The 22,883-nt window shown below is 38.8% G+C and overlaps 1 protein-coding gene across 6 annotated transcripts in view; it reads right to left on the bottom strand.

Moving 5' to 3' along the window:
* Positions 1-333: 333 nt before the first annotated feature.
* Positions 334-22,883, bottom strand: part of PBXIP1 (PBX homeobox interacting protein 1) — a 495,209-nt gene continuing 472,659 nt past the window's right edge. For all 6 annotated transcript variants that reach the window (XM_044080087.1, XM_044080088.1, XM_044080091.1 and 3 more), the window contains one exon: positions 334-1,266. In XM_044080087.1, the coding sequence (XP_043936022.1) occupies positions 1,071-1,266 (196 nt within the window). In that variant the 3' untranslated portion in view covers positions 334-1,070. The remainder of the gene's footprint in view (positions 1,267-22,883) is intronic.

Raw genomic sequence — 22,883 nt, 5'->3', positions numbered from 1 at the left:
TTTATAGAAAAAGCTAAAACTCACCAGGAACCGGTAGAATAACCAACCTCGAAGCTGTAGCGGCAAACGAGATCTGAGGTAACTATCGCCTAGCATTGTGGGATATAAGGGGAGCCTCGAGCCGGTGGAACCAACTCTCGAGCTTTAGAGTGGCCGAGTCGGAGCCGAGGTCGGCTCCGAACCCATCCAGCAAGAATGAAGGCGAGATAGACAACTTAACATCTGATGTTTTGGCTGTCATTAAAGCAAAATGATACAGAAAAGGTTTAATTTTTCAAAAATGTAATCCCTGACACAGAAGTACATAAGAAATTTCACAGAAGTATGACACAGTTAGAACTTTGGCTAAAAGACAGCCATGAAAACATTTAATCGTTTTTGCCTAAACAAGGTACTGGAGGATGCAGTTCAGAAATGGTATTAACCACTTGTAACATATTAATGTGTACTGTACACAAATCCTTGGTAGTGCACGAAAGCATTTATTATGCAGCATACCATAATTCCTGGGAGTGATGTGAATGCTTACTCTGAAACGTGTTGCTATATACACCTAAAACAAGTCAACAATCACCAATACAAACATATGTCAGAATTTAACATTGTAGGACAGTCTCAAGTTTTTCACATAACAGAATACACAAGGTATTGAATACATTTTACTTTAAAAGCTTTTCCCATGCAGAAATTCCAGCAATGAAGTATAATACACTTTTTTAAATTAAAAACAGTGCTATTTACACAAAGTTCATATTAAATTATGTACATTAAAACACTATTAACTATATTAAAATTTTCAGTTTCAGAGCTTCTTTAAAGATCTTTCTTTTGTCCATCCTGTTCTAAAATCTGATTCTTCAAACGTGTAAGGTTCTGAATTTAATATTTGGCAAAGATGAATTTCACATGAGCAAATAAAAGTTTCAGAAATGCTCACCTTACACATCTTTATTTAAAAATCAATGACAATGTCAAACCTTTTTATTTTATTTTTGGCAGGGTGACTCATCAGGCTGCAACAAAAACAATCCTTGGCAAATATTCCTATTGAAAAACATTAACATCCTGGCCTAAGACACAGATGGATGCTTTCCAAATTTAGGATGGTAATGGCTTTTCTCCTGTTTTTCTTCATACTTATTCCTAGCATTCTCCACGTTTTCCATTTGCTTATGGTGTTGATCTTGGTTGAGAAATTGTGGCCCATGCTGCTTGTGAGCTTGTTCTGTCCTGTCAACATTTTGCTGTTTCTTACGTTTCTCTTTGCTGTGGAATCAAAAAGCTATGATTAGAATCAAAGACAATGGCTGCTCAGATTTACAGCATACAGTGAGTAGTTTCATACATGTTAAATTTGAAGATAATAAAATGCTTTAAAGAAATAATTAAGAAAACTGCGCAACAACATAAACACTGAACAATTAAGTAATAATGCCTGAATGTGTTGCTTCAACTATTCAAGATGTACCATAACCTACCATGCAATGCAATCTTATTTTAAGTAAATAAAAGTCTTCTGAGCAGAGAGGACTGTAAATATACGAAAATATAACTGACATCCAAAAGGTTTTTGGCTCCTTAAGCAGCCATCCATCTGACACTACCAGAACCCTGCCTTCCACTCTAATGAATCCTCTTGCTTACCTTCAAAACCCAGAATGGAGCCACCTTGAAGGTGGAGACCTTAATCCAACATCATCATCATCAGGGCATGACTGGACAACAGATATCGTGAGTTATGGTGTCATGTCAAGGCACTGAAAAGGGATTTTTGTACATGCAACCTAAACTTACTCTTTGTGTTTCCAAGATCATCCACCTTGTAATGTTCCCAGGTGACCAGTATGTTGGGATATCTTCATACCCACATAAAGCTAAATGAATCATAAGGCTTTCTTTTTTTCTGTAGTGCCTTACAAGTTACTGCAACCCAAGCTGGGATAAATTCTGTTACATTCTGTACCTCCTCACACCAAAAATAAAACAACAGACACCTGACCTCTCCTGGCCAGTCCTTTACCTGACAGTCATTAACATAAATTGCAGCACTTTGTTAATTGCCGAGATGTATTTTCTACCGCATCTTACCAAAATTATGCAGTAGTTTCTTAATAAAAAGTTTTGCAAACTTTTTATTATGAATAATATCCCACATAATTTTACTGAATTCCTGTCCAACATCAGTTGTGGGATAGTGTGGGGTGCATTGATGAACGCAGTCACACACACCCATACTGACATTACTGATGGTAAAGTTCAATGAACACATCAGTGACATCGCATTGGGAAATTTATTGTTTTATGAAAGATTGTACTTTAAACTTAGCACAGTAAAACTGGCACCAATAAGAAGAAATCAGAGGAGGAGCTGGAAGCACCACATTTCGTGGTGCATAAGGTGACAGTAAAACAGAGATGGAATACTTTAAATGATCTTGGGTCACCAATGGTGCAGGCATGTACGATAATTCTGTACCAGTAGCCAGCATAGCTTGCTTTTATAACATTTGCTAACCCAGGAGTTCCAATCACCATGCTACTGGTGGTTTACATGTTAAAAAAAGTATTTTTAACTTTAATTGACTTTTAAGTACTTCGTTTCTGTTTATTCACCATCATCTGATAATTCCTTCATCTATCCCTTATTAAAATTACCCCTTCATTTTATTACTTATGCTCTTAGAAAACATTGTCTAAAAGAAAGGTTAAAAATACTGAAGGGAAATACAAAACTGCCTTGCAGGATTAAGCAAAGAGGTTTCTCACAGACTCATATTAGGCCACAATTTCAATCATCTTAGCTGTACAGCTATACTGACCCCCTGTTTTGAAACTGAATGTTGAAGTACCCTCTGAAAACAAAGCCAGATATAACAGTGGCATAATAGGCCTGAATCAATGAATATTTTGCTGATAAGACATGGCTTCAGATCCACAACATAATTGTTGCATTTTATTATAATTTCCAGGACTCTAGCATTCAGTGAGAAGTTGAAACTTACTTGCAGCAATTTAAATGACATCTGTTAATGTTATACCACAGTTGAGAACTGCTATTATGAAGGTCCAAGAAAGAAATCAGCTTCTTAAGAAAACCTGAACACAGTCGAGTAGGGAGGCATGATGATGGTACTTACTAACTTAAAATCAAAAGAAAAACGAGTTGAATGGTAGGAGAAAGCTGAAATAAGCAAATACGAGTAACGTAATGTAAAAGCAACTAAAAACTTTAATATGGTAAGCGCTTTCAGTGGTAAAAATATTCCACCTTCTTCAGACCCAGAACATAAAACTGATGCTTATATAGCTTGTAGTTAATTATCAATTAGTCATTCAATCAACCAATAAAAATAAAACCAGATAAAAGTACAATATTTAAACAGTATGAAACCTGCTCTAAAATGTTACAATGTTAAGTACATAATACTCAATTTATAAATAACATTAAATATATATGTATAACATGTGTAAATGTTATACTAAAAAATCACATTTTAAAAAGCTACTAGGGCAAAACTGAAAATGTATAATATGTGATAATGACAAATTTACTGTAAGAACTAAGATATTTAGCTAAATATAGACACATAAAAAATATACAGTAATATGTAAAAAATAAATTATTAATTGCATGCTGGTTAAAGACTAAAATCTGATCATAATAATACTGAATATATGACCAAAAACAAAGTCCATATTTTTATATATATAAAACTGTGTAAATGTTACTATGTTTCAAACTTAATCAACAAAAAGGTACAGTATCAAATTCGAAATCTTTTATGCAAAATTAATATGTTATCTATTTAAAGCTTTTAATTTTAACACGCTTTTAATAGACACAAATTCATTTAAACCATTGAAAATGTATGCAGCCGTTTTGATTTGCCAATACAACTCATTTTGTTCTAATAAAAGTTGCCAAGGCCCCCCTCTCGGGTCAAAAAGTGTTTGGTGTACAACCAAAAATAAAAACTCATGTGTTGGAAATTGTAAAATATGCCGAGCAAGAGCATTGTTAACATCACCTTTACTAACAGCATAACAATGCTCGTATATTCTTTGTTTTAGTTTCCGCTCGGTCTTACCTATATAAAATGAGGGACAAACCTGACAGCAAGCTGCATATACTACAGCTTTGGACTCACAATTAAAGGAGCCATTTATTGTGTAGTGTTTGTTATTAATACTGATGTCAGTAGTCACTTGAATGTGTTTACACTGTGTGCAATGCCCACATTTACGCATACATTTATGTACCCGCTTGTTCGTACCTAGATGCTCATTCTTATGCCTTTCCAACAGATTTTTAAGGTTAAAACCCCTTCTAAAAGTGAAGCGGGGTCTGATACCTAGCTTAGTACAAGTGGACGGTTCTTCCAAAATTAATGCCCAATTTTTTATAAAAATCTCTTTGACTCTTGCCGTGTCAGCTGAAAAAGTAGATAGGAAACTGAAATGTAATAACGTGACACTGTCATCGTTTTTGTCATGCTGTCGTGTAATTAGATTAGTATTGGTAGTAATACCATCCTTATATGCTCTACTAGTTAAAATAGATGTAAACCAACCTGTGGATCTCTTATCTTTAACTTCTGTAAGTGTTTCTAAAAATAATTTGATAGGATACCCCCTACTTGTGAACATGGACTTCATCTTGTTACATTCTAAGTCAAAGTCAACATCTTCAGTAACCATCCGTTCAGCTCTCACCAACTGGCCTTTAACAACTGCCCTTTTCTGGTGATATGGATGTACTCTAGTATAGTGCAGGAAGGCATTGGAGTAGGTAGGTTTCCTATAAATGGTAGCTTTATACTGCTTGTTATACCTGTCATTAATCAGTTGTACATCAAGATATGTTATGCTATCTACCCCTACCTACTTGATAAGTGAATTCAAGAAAATTGGTTTTGTTGGTAATATGTTGTATAAATCCTTCGATCAGTTTGATGTCACCTTGCCATACCAGACACATGTCGTCTTGGTATCTGGTGTACCATAGTACATTTTCCTGAAAAACGCTATCAGGGAACAAAAAATTATGTTCCCAATATGCCATGACACTGTTGGCGAAACTGGCACCACATGGGGACCCCATGGCTACCCCTTTGTTTTGTAAAAATATATTCTTGTCAAACATAATATAGTTATTAGAAAGAATCAGATCCAAAAGTGTTTCAACCAGACATATTTTATCATGCTCTACATTCTTGGAAAACATAAATTCTCTCACCCATTCTATACCCAATTGGTGGGGGATGATTGTGTATAAATCTTTTACATCGATCGTAACAAAAATGTTGTTGTCCTTATACTCCAAGTTGCTAATATTATCCAGGAAACTCCATGAATCACGACATATTTGTAACTCCTGGTTAATAAGTGGTTTAAGAATACTATCTACCAATGTAGCACAAGCAAAAGTAATCGAACCCCTACCATCAACAATGGGTCTAAAAGGGGGGTTCCTGATATCCTTGTGTAGTTTTGGAGTCCCAAAAATACTAGGAATTCTAGGTGCTGCCATGGAAAGATACTGAAAGGTGTCTATATCAATACACCCTTCCAGAAATAAATCGTCAAAAGCAGTTCTAATGTGCCTGTGTGCAGTATTAACCTGATGTAAACTAGCAGGGGTATATACCTCAGAATCCATGTGTTCACGCATCTTACTAATGTAGTTAGACTGATTCATAAACACCATGCCCCCTCCCTTGTCCGGCTTCATAACTCTAATACCACAATTGTGTATCAAGTCGATGTATTGTTTGTCCTCAGAAATAATGTTAGTGTGCGTTAATCTAACATGTGTATCATTATCTGATAGTCTCCTTAAATCTATCTCACACATTTTTATGGACTTTTTTGGTCATATATTCAGTATTATTATGATCAGATTTTAGTCTTTAACCAGCATGCAATTAATTATTTATTTTTTACATATTACTATATATTTTTTATGTGTCTATATTTAGTTAAATATCTTAGTTCTTACAGTAAATTTATGTCATTATCACATATTATACATTTTCAGTTTTGCCCTAGTAGCTTTTTAAAATGTGATGTTTTAGTATAACATTTACACATGTTATACATATATATTTAATGTTATTTATAAATTGAGTATTATGTACTTAACATTGTAACATTTTAGAGCAGGTTTCATACTGTTTAAATATTGTACTTTTATCTGGTTTTATTTTTATTGGTTGATTGAATGACTAATTGATAATTAACTACAAGCTATATAAGCATCAGTTTTATGTTGTTCTGGGTCTGAAGAAGGTGGAATATTTTTACCACTGAAAGCGCTTACCATATTAAAGTTTTTAGTTGCTTTAGCATTACGTTACTCGTATTTGTTTATTTCAGCTTTCTCCTACCATTCAACTCGTTTTTCTTTTGATTTTTAGTAGTTTTTCGGTTTTCTTGGTTTTTTGGCACTTACTAACTTCACCAATATGTCGAATATTGTATATGGGGCTTTAATGGCAACTGCTTTTGGATGCTTCTGCCAAGGCCACATACTGTGCGAGCACATTTAAAAGATAATATAGACTCCAATATTTGTTCCATACTATCTGCATCAATTATTTTCTTCTAAACAATGTCCGGGGGGGTGCTTACATCTGACTAACAAAGGCATGGCTTCTACATAATTTCTCAATAAAATGACTAGCAAAACCAAAGAGCAGGTGGGAGCACTGATTCTGTAAATGATCATAAGTAAAACATTTGAGCTATGTAGCTAGGCACTGTTTTCGTAAAGTGACAGGCATGTTACTACTTTAAGCTTGCACTAAGTTACCAGTTTAACCCATTTTTCAGATCTTCCTTATTTGTGCATATACTGTAGCATTTCTGGAAGAAAGAAAACAATACCTTTTACCCTTAAATGCCCAGAGATTCTTTGTTGGTCTAGTGGCAGTAACAACTGCACGTAATGTTGGAGGTTCACTTCCTAGAATCAAAGTTTTCATCTCCTGTTCAGTAGTTAATACAATTCCTCTAAAAACTGGAAAAACCTGAGGAACAGTGTATTACAATAACAAAACCACCAAAAAACAAAAACACTGAATGCACCAAAAGACCTCAACCAAACCACCTTTCATCTTGGTTAATGTTTGTCACTTCATCCAAAGACTTCATCAGAAATCAAACGTCTACAGTTCCAAACATTTTTATAATAAAATAATCAGTTAAAACAACCAATCATACACACAGTCTTGTTAAACAGCTGAATTAAAATCATTTCATCATAACTAGCATTTCCTTAAATGGTCAGTTTCCTGTCAACCAAAAAGTACTTTATATTAATAGCATCATTCAGATCGGGTGGCAGGTCAGCAGCTAACCTGATCTGCCACTCAGTCCCCCTTTTTTATACTAGACTTTTATAATTTCCACCCCTCTTGTCCTCATTGATCTCTTCTAAGACAGCAAAAATATTTTTTTTATATAGCAAACACATTGTTGAATGCTTGTACGACGCATTTTTACCATCTTAGTTTTCGCATATAAGTGTTCCTTTACTTTTTTGCTCAAAGTTCTAGTGGTCATACCTAAGTAAAACCAAGAGCACCCTGAGCACATAGCAATATAAATATTAACCCCTTAGCATTGCAGGTAAACCTTCCAGGAATTTTTATGGTGCATGATAAATGTTCAAAGGCAATATATGACCCCTCATAAATAAACCTGCAAATGCTACAGTTGTTGCATTTGAAAGTCTCTTTAGCTTTAAGAGTACCTTGTCGATGGATTTTGGTGTCATCGTTCTCTGGTATCATTTTGATGCTGTTACTCTTCTTATACGCAAGACTAGGCTCCTCTCCTAAAATGTTACCAAGATTATAACTTCCTACTATAACTTTCCAGTTGTTTTTTTTATAATGTTTCTAATAATTATGCTATCAGCTGTCATATCTAGACAGCATCTGGGTGACATTCTCTGGCCACCAGACCCCAGGCAATTGTTTTCTACTGTATTATAGTTATCTTTTTTTATTTTGATAAAACTGCAAAGTAATATAGGGGTAAAATGTGTATATCTTTTAACTTTAACCTCATCAGCTGTCATTTTCAAGAAATCATCATTATAACCTCTTTCCCTACACAAGGCTGTAATAAAATTAATTTCCACCTCAAAATCTTCTTGCCTACTAACCTTCCGAGAAGCTCTGATGTACTGACCCCTGGAATATTTTTTCTTTATGTAGTAGGGATGGTTGCTCCGGAAATGAAGATAAATATTAGAAAATCTACTCTTTCTACACATATTACTAAAAATGCGCCTTCCTTATCTTCCCAATTAAGTTCTACATCTAAAAAACATACTTTCTGTCCAATGCCTCTGAAAGTGAACTTCAAAAAACAAACTATTCATTGCAACTTTGTAAAAACTCAAGTTAATCAAAACCTTGTTTACTAATAATGAAGAATAAATCATTAACAAAATGTTTGTAATAGATTATTTTGAAATAATTCTTTAAAGTGAGTAAGATCTCCATCTCCTACCACCCAAGTACTAAGCTAGCATAAGCACAGGCTATAGCAGCCAGATGCCCTTCCAGTGATTAGTTCAGTGGTTAGTGTACTTTTCTTTAACACAAACATTGTATGACTGTGGGTCTTCCCTGTCACACCAAGCACTAGGATTTTATATTTAACAATGTAGTGCACCATAAGTGGGGTACTATACTCCTGAGGTGCTATCCTTCACAGAAAACATGAAGTGTTCACATCAGCATGTTAGCAGTTGCGCTCTTTGTTAAGGATTCCCCATGGCACTTACCAGAAGAGTATTTTTTGTTTGTTTATTTATTCAGTACATAATTAAAAGCTACAAATTAAATATCAGAATGTAACCTAAATGAACTCATGTCTGGAAATTATTTTTAAAATCCAAGATGTTTTATAGAAAAGAATATCTTTATTGTCATATACACTGCAGTATACAAAAACATAAGGATCAGACATAGAATGTAAAGAAGAAGAAGAACAAGAAACAAAGTAACCTGAACAACATCAGCATTAACTTCATGCAAATGAGGCAAGTCACACTGGTGCACCAACAGCACCAAAAGAAAAGAAATCAGGGATATGCTACACAATATGCTGCCAAGACACTTCAGCAGAACAAAAGGAATATGCACAAAATCTATCTGAATGATGCTTGTACTTCATCATCCCTTTAACAGGTAGGTACTCATCTGCTGATCACCATATAAATTCCCATAAACTGGAGTGCTTACTTAAAAAGCAGAATCCTGCAGAAAAGAAGAGTAATAAATGGTTGATAAGCCCTGCTGACAAAAAGACATAAGTGATTTAACAAACAGGCAAGCACCTGTTTGAAACAACCACATGTAAACAAGTTTCAATTTAACAAATTTTCTATACAACTCATAAAAGTCACCTGGCTGGAAAGAAGGTTTCCACCTGTTAGTAGCCAACCACTTGTACAATAACTAACTTCATAAATAAATTAATTATTTAATTTATTAAAAAGTGAGTAGCCAAACAATGGACACACAAATGGCAATTTATAAGACCAAGCCAAGAAAAGAAATCTACATAGAAAAGCAAAACGGAACTGCCTGAAGCAACTGAAGTCTTCTAAATTTAAATGTCTTGTACAAAGCAACTTTCTTGATGGGATTAAGTCTTGATAGGTCTTGACAAGTCTTCAACACTCCAGTTTTCAAATGCACCAGGAATAAATAAACTTTAGTGAAGAGTGACCTGATTCAGTAAGATAGACTTGAGCAAGTAAACCTTTTTACAAAAAGACATTTAATAGCAAAGCCATTTATTCAAAATAGTATTCAATTTTACCAAACAATTCCTTAGTGACAAACACCCTGTATGTAATACTCACTACAAAAACAAGGTCCATGGAAGTAGTAATATGAAAAAAAAAGTAAGCGGGCTACAACAATTTTTCAGAGTATTTATTTAAAGACCAAATTGTAAGACTTCAGAATGGTGAGCAAAAACTATTTCAGGCATAGAGGATGAACACATTGAAACCAACAACAAATCATTTGCATCACAAAAAGAATGGAGTAGGGCAAAAATCATGACTCAGCTTTAATGGATAAGATAGACAACACAAAGTGCCACCTTTGCATGCTAAGTGCAAAATAGATAGTCACCTCTCAGGAAATCATGAACAAGAGGATAGGCATACAAAATCATGTGCACCTTATTACCTCATACAACCAACAAACTAAATAACCTAAAAATCCCAGACAATATATTATAACAAATTCCATGTAATATAGAAATATATCCTTACATAAGTTTGCACTAAATGTACCAAACCCTCATGTCTAAGATCAGTTTCTGCAACACATTCCCAAAATTAAACAGATGAATTCATATACTGTCATTTTAGCATCTAAATAATGCAATTTCAGAAGACAACAACAAAAGGAGAAAGAAGCCATATGAAGAACAAAATGAACCAATAGCCTGCAATCCTTGTTCACTGTAACAAGTCTCCAATTAGACAAATCTAAAATGTCACCCTTTTCACTTGATGAGTGTATTAACTGTCATACAGTTAGAAGTAACAGAATGAGACCAGACTAACCATCCAGTAAAGGCACGGCTAAGCATAGATGACTGGGCATCCAATAAATGTGAACAAAAACGATAATAAACCCTGCCTGGACCTGGAGAACTGCATTTGTTAACAACATTTAAAACATTTTAATTTCGATAACAGTAACCCCCAAAGTAAGAAGAAACATTTATTAGGGCAGTAATAGACAAATCAAGATCCTGAAACTTTTCAAACAAATAAGAGTAGACCACAAATGGCAAATCATGTATTTCACTAGCCTTGTTGCTGTCCAAGTCATAGAAACCCAACTTGAAGTTATCCAAATGCTTTGCAGAACCTCAGAGCAAAGGATAAAAAGGTCTCGTCTTCCCAATGGTATAAAACTACTGTCAATTAAAAGTTTGCCACAACCTCTTTAAACACAGAAAAAACACACAAGTCACAGCCCCTCTGCTGATGAGCAGCAAAATCATAACATTCTGAATGAGCATGTAAAGAAAAAAAAAAGGCGAGAATGTTCCCCAAAATCCCCGTGCCATATCCTCAGTCTTTTAACATACAGACCATTCCGTAAAAAAAAATAAACTTAAAAGCATCCAATTACTGCAATTACAAGTAATAAAAAGGTACATACCACGTGATCACAACAAAGTCTATCAAAACAAAAATATTCAGCAAGAACGAAATCATAAAAAAATCCATTATTGAGAAATCAGACTTTAAATGAGCAGCAACACCAAAGTACAATAATAAGGCAATGTGGTCAGGAAAAAAAAAAAAAGAGAAAAAAAATCTTTTTGACAAGAATTAACAGGCAAATTAAAAGATGCAAAGGCAAAATCAATTTCCTTTCTAAAAGGTTCCTTTATAAAGGTAGGGCCAAAGGGGTAACAAAAGAGTAATGATTACACTGAATAATATCCCACAAAAGTCTGGCATCAGATTTGGCAGATTTCTGGACTTCACATTTAAAATCACTGACCTAGACAGTACACTTACTACACATAACTAGCACTCTCACAAACATCAGAAAACTCTACTGACAGGGGGAGTGGCCAAGATGGTGAGCAGCTAGCAGCATAACAATTTTGTTCTGCTTGTTTCGGTCAGGGCGCATTAGACTGACGTCAGTACGTCAGGGTACTAATGCGCATGACCGACGTCATATCCTCAGTCTTTTCTTGCCCCAGATGTCAGAAGACCCTAAAAAGACAAGGCCCAATATACCTGCACCAAAAATATGTACAATATATACAAAAATATCAGCATATAACCTCACCTACACAACCACCCCTAAACACAGAGGGGAAGGAGGGAGGGTAAATTGGACTGCAGCAATGTGGATCCTCGAACATCCACATTTATGGTAGGTACAAAACTGTACTATGTTCTTCATTCCACATTGCTGCAGTCCTAACTATTGGGTAGAATCCCAAAGCAGAGGTAAGGGAGGCTGGCAAATCATAAAGAAGCAGGAGCTGACAACATGCCTTGCAAAATAGCTGTGGCAAAACCAGCCCTAGACTTAGAGTAGAGAGGAAGGTGATAATGCTTAGAGAAAGTATGCACTGAACTCCAAGTAGCTGCCTCCAAAATATCCTTAGTTGCCACCCCCCTTAGAAATGCTGTTGAAGTGGCAGTAGCCCTAGTGGAATGAGGCCTAATCCCAGCTGGAATCTCCTTGCCATGATGGGAATAACAAAATGCAATGCAAAACCCAATCCACCTAGAAATAGTTTGTTTTGACACAGGCTTGCCCTGCGAACTCAAAGCAAAAGAAACAAACAACTGCTGAGACTGCTTAAAAGCCTTAGTCCTGCTTAAATAATAACGCAATTGCCTGTGTACATCTAAAGTGTGCAAAATCTTCTCCCCTTTATTTTGGGGGTCTGCATAAAAAGTAGGCAAATGAATAGTTTGGTTTAAAGCCACACTAGAAACCACCTTAGGCATAAAGGAAGGATTAGTACGTAATGATACCCTATCCTTATGAAAAATCAAAAAGGGCTCTACTGCCATAAGGGCCTGCAACTCAGACACCCTTCTTGCAGAAGTAATAGCCAACAGAAAAGCAGTCTTCCATGACAAGTATTTCAATTCAGCAGTAGCCGAGGCTCAAAAGGTTGTAGAGTAAGTTTTTCCAACACAAAATTGAGATCCCAAGCAGGAGTAGGAGCTCTCGTGGGGGTCTTATATTCTTTGCCCCTCTAAGAAACTGCTTGAACAAAGGATGCGAAAACAATGGTGGGTCACAATCATAGTGAGCTGAAATTGCTGCAGCATGAATCTTAATGGAAGAGAAGGACAAACCTTTGTCCAATAACTCAGTAAGATATTGAAGAGCCACACTCAAATTAGGCTCAGAAATCTCCAAATTCTTTGCTGTACTCCAAAATAAAAATCTCTTCCATTTTTCTGCGTACACTTTCCTTGTACTAGGTCTTCTAGCTTCCATAATCACATTTAAAACTTGTTGAGGAAGTTGAGACCTGCTGTGTTTCAACACAGAATATGCCAGGCTGTCAGATGAAGAGAGTGAAGCTTGACATTGAGCAGATGACCGTCCTTCTGAGATAACAGATGTGGAATCAAAGGTAAAGGCCATGGAGGCTTCCTTACCAGACTCCTTAGTAGTGGGTACCAGTGTTGCCGAGGCCAGTCTGGAGCTATTAAAATCATCCTTGGCTTGTCTTGTCTGACCTTTAAGAGCACCTTTGGAAGAAGAGGCAGAGGTGGAAAGGCATACACATGAAGATTTTTCCAACTGAAAGAAAGAGCATCCACTTTCCAAGCTGTGTGATGAAACCCCTTTGTGCAAAACTTTGGCAGCTGGTGGTTTAGTGGAGAAGCGAACAGATCTATGTCTGGAGTTCCCCATGACACTGTCAATTTCTGAAATACATGAAGATCCAGTTTCCACTCGTGGGGATCCATGATTTGTCTGCTTAACACATCTGCTAAGGAGTTCTGTGCTCCCGGCAGAAACCTTGCCTGAAGAGTTAGTTGCAAGCTGAGCGCAGTCTCCCATAAAATCATTGCTTGCCTGCATAGAGGATAAGAATGTGTTCCCCTTGTTTGTTGATGTACCACATGACAGTTGTGTTGTCTGTTAGAATCAACACCTGCCCTGGAAGAAGTAACTCCTTGAAAGCCATTAATGCAAACTGGACTGCTAACATCTCCTTCATGTTGATATGTAGATGCTGTAGTCTGGCAGGCCACTTGTCTTGTATCCACTTTCCATTTAGATGAGCTCCCCAAGCAATGTCCGAGGCATCTGTCGTTAAAATCTGACTCGCCTCTGGCCAGGTCACAGAGAGTCCCTTGTTTAGGTGACATTCCTGAGCCCACCACAAAAATTCTTTTGAAGGCAAGGTATTATTTGAATGACAGTGTCCAAATCCTGGCAGTGCTGTGTCCATACATTTTGAGATACCATTGCAGCTTCCTCATATGCAGTTTGGCATTGGGAAGCACCAGAATACAAGATGCCATGAACCCTAATGCTTGAAGGACTGTCCTTGCAGTCAGCACGGACTGATGAGATAGTTGATGGAAGTAAAGGGATAGACTCTTTTGTTTGTCCGGGGTTAAAAAGGCCATCTGGGCTGCTGTATTCAGTCTCACACCCAGAAAGCACATGTCTTGAGAGGGTACTAGACTGGACTTTATTTCGTTCACAGAATACCCTAGGCATCTTAGCACTGCTATAACATATTCCAGATGCTGTAGAAGGTCTTCCTTTTCTTGAGCCAGAATCAGGCAGTCGTCCAAGTAAGGATAGATTTGAATTCCTTTTAGCCTGAAGTAAGCTATCACTGGAGCCAGAACCTTTGTGAATACTCTGGGCGCAGTAGATAAGCCAAAGGGCAATGCAGAGAACTGATAATGAGAATTTCCAGCTCGAAAACGCAGATACTTCCTGCAAATTAGTCTTATAGGCACATGAAGGTAAGCTTCCTTGAGATCTAAAGTTACCATCCAGTGATCCTTGCCCAGCAGAGGTAAAAGCTGTTGTAACGTCAACATCTTGAACTTGGGAATGTCCAGATAAGTGTTGAGGATAGATAAATCCAAAATCGGCCTCCACGTGTTCCCCTTCTTTGGTACTAGGAACAGGCGAGAATAAAATCCTAGGCCCCTTTCTGATACGGGGACTGGCTGAATGGCCCCTATTTGGAGTAACAGAGAAATTTGCTTGTGAGCCTCTTTCCTTTGTGGAGGAGGAACGTCTGGCATGCCTTTGAAAGGGGGCAATGTATGGAAATAAAACCTGTAACCGTGGTGAATGATATCCAACACCCATCTGTCTTGAGTAATTAAATCCCAATTTTCTTTGAAAAGAGACAGTCTTCCTCCCAAAGGAGCTGCCAGACGAGAATCTACTGGCAGCTGAAAAGGCAGGTCATTGGGTCTGTTTACGAAAGGACTGACCCCTGCCCTCACCAGAAGTCTGAGCAGGTGAACTCCTGTTCTAGGCCTAAAAGAACCTTGAGCTCTGCCCCTACCACGTCTAGACCTACCCCTAGACTGGGAATCATAAGCAGGATATGTCCATCCCTTAGTAGGCCAATTTCTACTAAACTTCGGTGGCTGCACCTGCAAAAATCTTTAACAGTTTGCATAGACTTAGCTTTGTCCTCCATTTTCTTTAAAACTGCTTCCACAGGCGAACCAAACAACACATCAGACTGTAAAGGAGCATCCAAAATCCTTGTCTTAACATGCTCAGCTAAATTCTGATCCCTCAACCAGGCATGCCTGCGAAGAACAGAACTAGTGGCAGCCACCCTCGAGGAGGCCTGTACAGCATCAAAACCACATTGCAAAGAATGCTTACCCACTTGTTCAGACACATGAACTAAATCCAGCAACTCTTTACACTCAATACCTTCCGCCAAAGCATCCACCTTAGATTTCAATTGTGAAAGGAGATAATTTTGATATTTTAGCATGTGAAACTGACAATTCAACGCCCTCATGGCTAAAGTGGAAGAAGTATACACTTTCTTTCCCCATCTATCCAAAGCCCTTGCCTCTTTATCAGTGGGAACAGGGTTTTTAACCACAGAGGCCTTAACACCTTTAGGTCCCTGAGAAACAGTTTCCGGGTCTGCCCTAGGACTCTTAAAAGATACTTATGAGCTTCAGGCACCCTATAGTACCTATCAGGTTTAACAGGAGCAGGAGGCAAAGAATCAGGATTCAGGGAAGCCTCTGCAAAACATCTTCCACCACATTCAACACAGGAGGTATAGCTAAGGGCCTATGCTGGGGTAAAAACAAGAATTCCCTAAGCCTTTTCCTGGAATCAGAGTAATCCTGGCCTTCCCATTTAAAGTGCTCCCTCATGGAATGCAGAGTCTCTGAAAATGAGAAATCCTCAGGAGGAGAAGCTGTAGGAGTGGAATCATCCACATCAGAATCAGAATAAGGAGGATACTCCTGCAAATCTTCCAGAAGACTCAGAAGCCTCTGAACACTGTTCAAAACTCTCAAACTCAGGTTCTACCCTAGGCCTCTTATCAGGAGGGGGCATAGAACCTCTAATCATAGTAATCAAATCTTCTGCCATTTTAAGCATATGTTTCTTAGGCACAGAACCTGAAGTGCTAGGAGAAACCCCCACTGAAGCTAAACTTGGCCTACCTCTCAAAGAAGTTTTGGAAACAGAAGGAGAGGCTCTAACTACCTTGGGAAGAGAGGGAAGAACAGTTACCTGAGAAGCCCCCTCAGCCTGGCCTACCTCCTGAGAAGGCACATCCTGTAACAGTGAAGTCTCTGCCTGAGACTCCAAAGAAACTCCTGGCAAAACCTCTGGCTCCACTGAGCCTTCTAAAGAACCGACGTCCGGGACTGCCGGTTCATCAACCCTAGGCTTCGCTGTTTTGTCCTTGCGCTTTTGATCGAAGCGGGCGTCGGAGCATCCGACGGCATTTTATAATTGCAACGCTTCCCAAACACTAACCTGGCACAGTCTAACCTTCTCTTAATAGTGCGTTTATTAAACCTAGCACAAGAGCGGCATCCAACAACGTCGTGCTCAGGCCCTAAACAAGGTATACACAAGGTATGGTAATCCCTATGAGGTATCTGTTTCCCACAAGAAATACAGTTATTCACTTTTTCTGACATCCGGTTAAATACTGAGGCAAGAAAAAACCAAAATGTTCCCCAACGGGGTACTTAGCCAACTTTGATTCGGTCTGAAACTCCGACTTCAGAAAATTTCAGAACGCCAACCTGCACTCGCAAAACTGCTTCTGCATCGGACCATGCGGCAAAAAAGACTGAGGATATGACGTCGGTCATGCGCATTAGTACCCTGACGTACTGACGTCAGTCTAATGCGCCCTGACCGACGTCAGCCATATACTTTGGTATTCGGGCCGACTGGACAGCGGACTACCCAATAGTTAGGACTGCAGCAATGTGGAATGAAGAACATCTTTATGAGTAATTTTATTCATCAAGAATTAGTCCTGTGATAATACCAAGTAGAAAAGTCTATTTTTTGTGATTTTTCTAAGTCTTAATCCTGCCAGAAGTTTTCTAGTCAGATCCAGTAATGATCCACTGTAAAGCTTCTTCTCATGAAAGTATGCTGAAGAAAGAATTACAATCTATTCTTACAAGTATTCAAGATCTTTCAGTTAAAAATGGATAAGCTTGAGAGCAAAATGGATACTATAAAGCAGGACTGCAAGAAACAACTAGATTTACTAAATTAAGTTATTAACAAACAATCAGCTCAAATCTCATTTATAGAAGAAACAGTAAATGAAAGTTACTGTTTGTCGTTTTTGCATTTAAGTTACCTGTAACACATTGCACTTAAGTTACCTGGCACTTGCGCGCTAAAGCAATTATACAAGTCAGCACTAAAAATTAAAAGCACTATACCCTCACTCCCCACTGGCCCTTGTTTTCAATTATTAAGGAATTCCCAATATTATTCTAGCATGTCCAAAGGTCAGTTGTCAATCTCCTCTCCGGTCCAGCTGGTGAATCTGGGAATCTTGAGGCAATGTTACAACTGCCTCATGTACACAGACAACCCTCTCCTCCTCCCAACAAATTCCAACATGTGAAAGATGCAACCATATAGCCAAACTGGAGGCTAAGCTCTCTCAACTCAGTACTGGCATAACCAGTCAGGAGGAGAAGGAAACCACACTCACTACAATTCCAGTCTCACATAGACCTACTACGGACAGCAAACCAAACACATAATCACACAAAAACATACTCGGAGGCTCTAAATAAAGATCTATCTAAGCAGCAGAGACCTCCAAAGCAGACACCCAAGCAACCGCTACCCCAAAACAAAACACGTGCAACACATATCTCACAAAGCCAGTGTGCCGAACAGTCACAGCCCTTAAGACTAAACAACACACCTGATACACTTGTAATAGGTGACTATCGTCAGGCACACTGACGTCCCGCTCACCAGGCTGAACAAGGAGAGGGTCACGGTGAGCAGCCTGTCGGGCGCTAGGACCCGCCACATAACACAAGCACTCAGGTCACTCCAAGACAAGTACAAATATGACTCAGTCATTGTCTATGCTGGTGTGAATGATCTGAGATGTACCTCCCTGGACTACATGAAAAGAGACATAAAGGAGCTCTCTGAGCATGTAGCCCAGGCCGGTATGACCCTGACCTTGAGTAGCATCTTACCCTCACCAAGAATGATGCCACAATATGAAGACAAGATGATCAATTTCAACAATTGGCTTAAGTACTGGTGTCATTTAAAGGGGATCCAATGCCTGTCAGCTTGGGATGATATGCTCGACAAGCCACGCTGCTTCGCTAGGGACGGCTTGCAACTGTCACCCCTGGGTTTTCGGATATTGGCAAAGGCTCTTGCTACCCCCATAGTGCCTTTTTTAGGCAAGGCTGAAAAGACAAACCCACCTCCATAGGTATCACAAGGGATAAGAAACTAAGAGTAATGCTACTCAACGCCAGAAGTCTAAACCTCAAGATGCACACACTCAAAACTCTCCTTAGCATGGAGAAAATCGATATCTGTGCAGTAACAGAAACCTGGTTCAAGGCTCCCGAGAGCACCCCAGCACTACCAGGTTATACCTCATACCATGCTTTTCGGCCCCAAAACTTGGACCAAACCGCAAAAGGAGAGGGAGTATCGATATTCATCAAAGATACCCACACCTCCAGGTTGGTGGCAAAGCACGAAGCATCAGAGACTATCCATGTGCAACTAACAGTGGGTAAAACTGCCTTCCAGTTTATAGCCTGCTACAGACCACCCTCCCAAACCCAGGAACCCCACTCGGCCTTCCTGAGAACACTGGAAAATATGAAGGTCTCTCCAAACACCATTATATTGGGCGACCTTAACTACCCAAACATAGACTGGGAGCATTACTCTAGCTCCAACACCCTAGCCCAAAGGTTCCTAGAATTTATAAACTCAAATGCTATGGAACAACTTGTTACCACTCCCACAAGAGGGGAAAACATACTGGACCTGATCATCACCAACATGGGGACTCTATGCTCCAGACCAGAAGTGCATCCCTCACTGGTAAGATCAGACCATAAACTAATCTCACTGGATATTCACATCCTGACCCCACCCTCTGCCCAGAAAACCACAGTGAAAAACTTCTCTAAAGCAAATTTCACACTCCTCAAAACCGAGGTGGAATCCTTCAAAGTCCCCGGGCCTGTGGAAAATACGGCCCAGACCGCAGAATCCTTTATAAACGCATTCTATGAACACCTTCAGGAATGCAAGGATCATGCGATCTCAAATAAAACCAAGACCCAATCCTCCAAAGGCAGATGTCCTGTCTGGTGGACCCCAGCCATAAACAAACTATACAATAGAAGGAGGAAGCTACTAAATGATAGAGCAAAATCCCAAAAAGGGAAGGCATCACTGATCAGTATTAGCAAAAAAACTACTGGCACTCATAAAATTGTCTAAGGCCAGCTTAGAGAGAAAAATTGCACATGACACTAAGGATAATCACAAGGCTTTCTTTAGTTATGTTAGGAGCCTGGGTGGTAATTCCCAGATATGCTCAGAATTAGTCCAAAATGACAAAAAATACACTGAACCCACAGACATTGCCAACATCCTAGCTGACAGGTTCAGTGCTGCCCCCCCTGACATCTCAGATGCTCAGGTAAGAGCCGCCCTCCCCAAAGCAAAAAACACAGCATCAATCGGACCAGACGGTGTCCCGGGCTGCGTCCTACATGAACTCCAACAACAGCTAAACCCAAACATAAAACTACTGTTCAATCTCAGTCTTACTACAGGATATGTGCCCAAAGAGTGGCGTACAGCAACAGTGGTCCCTCTCCATAAAAGTGGTGCCTCAAACGGATCCTGGAAACTATCGCCCCATAAGCCTGACTAGCTTGGTCTACAAAGCTATGGAAAGGATCATCACAGACCTCATATATAAAGATATTGGGGACCTACAGACACTGGATCCTACCCAGTTCGGCTTTGTTAAGGGCAGATCCTGCCTCTTAAACCTGGTTGATTTCTTTGAAACAGTCACCAAGGCCATTGACGAGGGGAAGGTGGTCCACATAGCCTACCTGGACCTCGCAAAAGCCTTCGATACAATACCTCACTCGGGCATTATAGATAAGCTCACCAGCTTAAATATAAACCCCTATGTCACTAGATGGATTGCAAACTGGCTCAAGGACAGAACTCAAATGGTTAGAATTGCTGGAGCCATGTCAGACTCCAAACCAGTTACAAGTGGTGTCCCACAAGGCTCAGTCCTGGGACCTCTCTTGTTTGGTATATATTTCTCGGAGGTACAGGCCAACACGGAAGGACTGTGGCTGACCAAGTTCGCAGATGACTGCAAACTGGGCGCCATAATCGACTCTCCAGCCGACACAAGCATCCTCCAAAAGGACCTCATAGAAACAGACAACTGGTGCCAGAGCCATGGCCTCAAGCTTAATGCCAAAAAGTGTATAGTCATCCCCTTTGGCAAAAACAAAGTGCCCACAAATTACCACATAGGTGGTAATCCATTAAGTACAGAAGAAGTAATTAGGGACATGGGGACCCAAGTTGATGGCAATCTCTCATTTGACAACCACGTGGCCAAAGTGGTTAGAAAAACATTTTATATAGCCCACCTAATCATGAAGGGATTCACATCTAGATCAGGGAAGGTCATCGTGCCTCTTTACTCATCCCTCATCAGGCCCATAATTGAGTATAATGCCCCTTTTGGGATGTACCTTACCAGACACCTGCAGCAACTGGAAAGACCCCAAAAGTACCTCACCAAGAGGATCAAAGGGCTCAAACAGATGCCATATGCTGCCCGGTTAAAGAAACTCCAGCTCTACTCAGTGGCATACCGCCTGTTCAGAGGCGATCTGTGCCTGACATATAAAGCCATGTCCAACCCGGAATTAATGGACATGCTGCACCTCAGAATATCCAAATCCCATCGAGCTACGCGCTCGAGAGACTTGAACCTCAGCACTGAAATAAATAGGACATGCTGGAGGGACAGATTCATAACCCAGAGGCTCCCTTCACTCTGGAATAAAATCCCAGTCCAGGTTAGGCAGAGTCCCTCATTGACTCTCTTCAAGAGGAATCTTGATGAGTGGATGGGAGATCGTAGGTTTACCCCGGGTATCACTTCTGTGTCACTGTTAGACAGAGGCACAGTATACTAACCTCGAAAAAGGGCATAGCAAAATAAATTTAAAATGGGTGGCGAAAGCCAAACACATTCTGGATAGGCTTATAAATGCCCTAGGGCAGATAGCTTAGTATGAACCTATGACTTGGATCGAAAGCTAACTGAAAATGAAAACCGATTTATCTTAAAAGAAAACACTTTACTTCTGGAAAAAGTAAAATATATGGAAAGTAGGTCTAGGAGGAATAATATTAGAATATATGGTTTACCAAAAAAAGAAGATAACAACATGGTACAATTTCTAAATAACTGGTGACCAAAAACTTTAAATCTGCCTGAAATACTTTCTTCTGGCATAGAGACATAGGCATAGATTTCTCTCAAATATTTCTTCAATAAACAATCCATCCACACCAAGATCTATAATTGTCAAATTTATTTCAACTCAAGATATAGACTTGGTATTAAAAACAGCTTGGCCAAGTTCTCTAATAAAAATAAATGGAAACAACGTCAGATTTGACATTGATTATATTTCTTCAGTGATTTCTAAAAGAAAAGCCTGCATTCCTTTAATTAATAATCTAAAGAAATCAAACATCAAATCTCCACTTATCTTCTCTACAAAAGTCAAGATTTTTTTTCTCCCTGAAGGACAAAAAATATTTAACATACTTGAAGAAGCTCTAGACTTCACACACACAAAAAAAAAATAAACTTTTACACACATCCAAAGAAATGGACTGGTCCTTAACTAGTTTAAAAAGACAAGCAACTAAAAATGGATGGACTACTAAAGAAAAAAAATCAGTAAAAAGTTTAAAGAAAAATAATAACTTTATTCTGTTTATTATGTTGTGCTATTGTCTTGAAATACTGTTTTAATCATCCTCTGAGGAATGGCACAAATTAAAGTAATACCTTTTCATTTATCAAAATACATCATGTAATAATATAAATAGTTACTTCTTTTCTTAAATTTTACGGACTTACTTTAAATCATATTGGGTTTTACAGTAGTGAAGATTAGTGCATTTTAAATGACTTTGTTTAAGTAGTAGTCTATCTATTTAACTTCTTGATAAATGAGATTATCAAGGTTTTAGGTTACTTAGGTTAACTGGAATGTTCTAAACTTAAAAGTAGGCTTTAATTATATTATAATGCCAGAGTTTCTTCTTCTTCATTCAGCTTTTCTCGTTAAGGGTCACCACAGTGGAACAACAGTCTACAGAATGACTGGCAGTGGAGTTTTAGTGTGTCAAATTGCCAGCCTGGTGCCCAAACTTCCACTGAAGGCACACACATACACACCTAGGAACAATTTAGAGTGTCCAATCCACCTACATCATGTCTTTGGGATGTGGGAGGAAACCACAGCACCAGGAGGAGACTCACTCGACTGCAGGGAGGACATGCAGCCTCCACACAGAAGGCACCCCAGACAAGAATCAAAGTGGAAAACCTCTTGCTGTGAGGTGGCAATGCTAACCATTGCATCACTGTGGCCACTCTATAATGCTAGAGTTTAAATACATGCTATTTATGTAAGTTATATTAGCTGATATTACATTTATTATAATGCTTTTCTCTCTCTCTCTCTCTTTTTCTTTTCTTTCCTTTTTCTCCTGTCC

Source organism: Protopterus annectens, chromosome 8.part0 (genome assembly GCF_019279795.1).
Source record: "Protopterus annectens isolate FY-2018-M chromosome 8.part0, PAN1.0, whole genome shotgun sequence".
Classification (NCBI taxonomy): domain Eukaryota; kingdom Metazoa; phylum Chordata; order Ceratodontiformes; family Protopteridae; genus Protopterus; species Protopterus annectens.
This window is presented reverse-complemented; position numbering and strand designations above follow the sequence as displayed.